This window comes from Vigna umbellata, chromosome 5 (genome assembly GCF_029865625.1).
Source record: "Vigna umbellata cultivar VRB3 chromosome 5, Vumbellata_1.0, whole genome shotgun sequence".
NCBI classification, from domain to species: domain Eukaryota; kingdom Viridiplantae; phylum Streptophyta; class Magnoliopsida; order Fabales; family Fabaceae; genus Vigna; species Vigna umbellata.
In genome coordinates this window covers 58031897-58036076 of record NC_142169.1, presented here as the reverse complement: position 1 = coordinate 58036076, position 4180 = coordinate 58031897, and the positions used below count along the sequence as shown (strand labels likewise).

The 4180-nt window shown below is 33.4% G+C and overlaps 1 protein-coding gene across 1 annotated transcript; it reads left to right on the top strand.

Annotated features, from left to right (window-relative positions):
* Positions 1–2160: 2160 nt before the first annotated feature.
* LOC124824282 (uncharacterized) lies at positions 2161–3374 on the top strand. The gene is made up of 3 exons (XM_088115898.1): positions 2161–2373; positions 2617–2702; positions 2918–3374. The coding sequence occupies exons 1-3, from the start codon at positions 2161–2163 to the stop codon at positions 3162–3164; spliced, it is 546 nt and encodes a 181-aa protein (XP_087972024.1). The 3' UTR covers positions 3165–3374.
* The last annotated feature ends 806 nt before the right edge of the window (positions 3375–4180 follow it).

The window sequence follows — 4180 nt, the reverse complement described above, 5'->3', positions numbered from 1 at the left end:
TTTCAAAATTTCATTTTCTAAAAGTTTTACGCATTAGTTTCAGTTACAACTGAGGCAGTAGAGGGTGTATTGCCTTGGTTTTCCACTTAACTGAGGTAATATTGTTTTCAGGGGTTACATTTCCAGAACGCAAAAAATTTCTTCTCACGCGAATAATGCTTCTTCTTCCTCCTCCACGAGCGAACACGAATTTGTCTTTCTCCTCCACAAGCTTTCTACTTCCTATACAACGCATACCACGTTTCTTCTTCTTTTCGTGTTGTTTTCTTCCCTTGCGAACGAACGAACTTTGTCTCCACTGGTGCTGCCTTCGCCATAGTGCCTCCATTTCTGCCGTTCGAAGGACTCCACCTCGTTGCTTTCATTTCGTTTTCTCATGCGAAGGAACAACTTTCTTCCTCTCTGGTGTTGCCTCCATACTCCAGCGCGAAGGGCTCTCCATTTTGCTGCCGCCACAATTCATTCATTCTCTTGGTGTGTGTTTGATTAAAATTGCTGTGAGATTATATTGGTCATAGGACTAACAATTGTATTATTAGTTGGTGATTAGATTGATATGTGTTTGATAATAATTGGTGTGAGATTGATATATTGGTGATAGGACTATTAATTTTATTGTTATTTGGTCATTAGATTGATATGTGTTTAATAATAATTGTTGTGAGATTGATATATTGGTTATAGGACTAGCAATTTTATTGTTATTTGGTGATTAGATTGATATAATGGTCATAGAAATATCAAATAATTTTGAATTGTTGTATTAAATTGGTTGATTTGTTGATGAAAATATGCTTCTGGACTGTTATGGACAATTTTGACAAAAGTTTGGCAAAAAAGAAAAATAAAAACAGGAACACCCTTTACTGCCTCGGTTGCATTTGAACCGAGGCAAAAGCATACACCTTTTTGCCGCTGTTCTAAACCGAGGCAAAAAGCCTATCACTTTTTCGTATATATCTCGGTTGTAGAACTGTTGCGGATAGGCGAAAATAACTATTGTCGTTTTCCTTTACTGCACTAGTGTAAATACCAGCAACCATAAATATATGGATAAATGTTTATCAGTAATATTCATTGATAAAATGGACAATTGAGTCTCATTTTTCCTCCTCGTCTTCATTTTCTTTCTCATTTACGTTTTTTTTTGTTCACGTTGTTGACCAGCCGCTGTGCCACTATCATCACTACAAATTTATTTTCATCTTTTGAGGTCTCATCCTCCTTTTATTTGTCTTCATCTTTCCTTCTCCTCCTCTTATTTGTCTTCCTCTTCCCCTCTCCTCCTCTAACTTTGGCCATCATCATCACCAACACTGGAATAGCACATGTACGCTTCACTGATGATCATCAATATCATCATTGTGCTGACCGACACCTACCACCAACTAACTTCCACGACACCCACCATCATCTACCTCAAAAATTTTCTCCTCTTACTCTTTCTCCTTCCTCTTCTTCTTCTCTTATTCTTCTCACTCATATCTCTTTAATATAATATAATATACTTGCAGATTTGACAGAAAATTTTCCGCCCAAACTATCAATGGATATGAACCTTCGGTAACTATGATAGTACAAAAATATTCGTAGGTAAAGAAAATTTTAATTTATTGACAAACAATTACCGAAAGGCGAAGCCTTCAATAATTATGGTGATGGGTTATCAATGAATCTCTCTAACAGATTTCATACCGACCAAGGTATCTATTAGTAAATTTAAGGCTTAAATGCTTACTTCGTCCCTATGTTAAGAGGTGAATTTCTGTTTAGTATCCAATTTTAAAAATTTAGATATTTGGTTCCTATGTTTTCAAATTTGTATCAATTTAGTCCTATCCGTTAAGTTGGTAGAAACGGCGTTAACTTCACGCTTACGTGACTGCACTTTTTTTCTCTCTCGTCTACTCTCTTCCTGTTACCTTTTTCTCTCTCTTTTCTATTTCTCTCATCATTAATTACCTGTCACCTTTTTCTCTCTCTTCCACCATTAACTTCTGCTCTTCCTACCATCATCAAGTAGCATAAATTGTACCATTAAAGAATAAAAAAGGTGGTTCAATTCCTCATAGTGTAAAAGAAATAGCAAATCTGAAGGAGAAAATAAAAACACTTGAGGTAATAACTTCACAAATCCCAAAAGCTAATTCTTCTATTCGCATGCATTTTCTTAGGATGATTTGTTTTTCTCTAGGAGTTGAGGGAAGTATATTAACAAAAGAGTTATTTGTGGCGGGGCATGATAAAGTCCAAGGAAACTGCTTTGGAAATGCAGCTTCTTCATTTTTGGAGAAGGAAAGGGAGCTCCAATCCAAAATCGAGCAACTGGAGGACAAAGTTGAGGAATTCAATCAAAGCATTGCTTTGCAAAAGGTATACTTATTAACTCAAGCAATCTGCAAAAATATATAAATTAAAAATCGAGAGTCTTAGTGTCAACTGCCATATCCATTAAACTGCTCTGATGAAGGATGCAAACAAGAATATTCCAACTATTTCTTTTATTTATCATTTTTCTTAGGCAAGGTTTCATAGTAATAATTATTGCAGTGTTGGTCTATGACCTTATTGAATCATATATCAGTAATAAATATAAATGTCTTGCATTTCAAACAGGTTGATGAGGATAAGGGTATTACTACTTCAAATGATACTACCAGCGTGGCTGAGGAAAACGGTGTTGCATTGACATTGTTGAATAGGTCTGTGTTCTTTATATTTTCTGTACAACATCAAGTATACATAATTTAATACCTGTTATGATTACACGGTATGCCTATAAGTGTGTTTAGAAACCTTAAAGATGGATGAATCACGTTTGGAATGTGGAAGTTGTAATATGTTGCTAATAGTTTCTGAAAATCACATTCAACCATATTCATTTGTTTCATTATTGATCACTTTCTGTTCATTGCAGTAATTTATATTTGCCGGGGAAAGAAGCAGAAAGATCCACAGTGGATGATAATGGAGATAGCAATCTTTGTGAAACTTTAGCTGAGTTATCGCTGTTGAAGGAAGGAAACAACTTAATGGAAACTGAGCTTAAAGAGTTACAACAAAGATACTCAGAAATGAGTCTCAAATTTGCAGAGGTAGAAGGTGAAAGACAAAAGCTTGTTATGACTGTAAGAAACCTCAAGAATGCTCGGAAGGCTCAGTGACTTGTTCAAGTTCATCACTGCAAAATGGAAACAGTATAAAATGAATAAATTAATGTGTACGATGGCAAGATAAATATGCATTTTCTTCCCCTTTTCTTAGCCTTTTTCTTCCACAGCGCGAGGCCGCGCTCGCCGCCAACGTCGGCTGGGAGAGAGATTCCCTTAGTCAAATAAAACTGTGGCACTGACATGTAATGTGTAACTATAAACAGCGATATCGCACTTAGTCAAATATCTCAGTCTATATCATTTTATAGTACTTAATAGTGTTAGGAAGAGCATAACTTAACGGTGGAAAGAGAGAAAAACGTGACAGATAATTAACGGTGAGAAAAATAGAAAAGAGAGAGAAAAAGGTAGAGCTGAGGAGAGAGAAAAAAAATACCAGCCACACGTTAGAGTGAATTGATACAAATTTAAAAGTCTAGGATTTAAATATCTATATTTTAAAACTGTTATTAAAAAAAAATTTACCTTTTAACACGATCACAAAATAAATATTTAAGTTTAAATTTAAATGTAAAATCCCTTGAAACATCTTTCGGTTAATTAGAGTTTATTAAAAAATTATTGACCATCGCTGCTACTATTTTGTCGGTATAGTGATACTATGAAATCTTCATGTTTTGTATTTATTTTATTTTTTTTATTTTAATAATATTTTATATAATGACATATTATTGATACATTTAGAATATAGCACAATTGGGATATTCAAATTCATAATAATATCCAATTTGAACTTAGTACGCCGACAAGAAGCATACACACTTTCACAGAGACAAAAATTAATATAATTGAACATACGTTATATCTCTCTTAAAAAAAAATATCCAAATATAGTACTAATTTTATTTTATTTAATTTTATTTCTCGGAATAATAACTTTTCAGATATTTTTTTAAAATAAACACATTAGAACATTATTTTTCCATATCATATTTATGACATTAGAATATTATTTTTCCATATCATATATTTAGAATTTTCTTACTCTGTTTTTGTTTTTCTAAAAA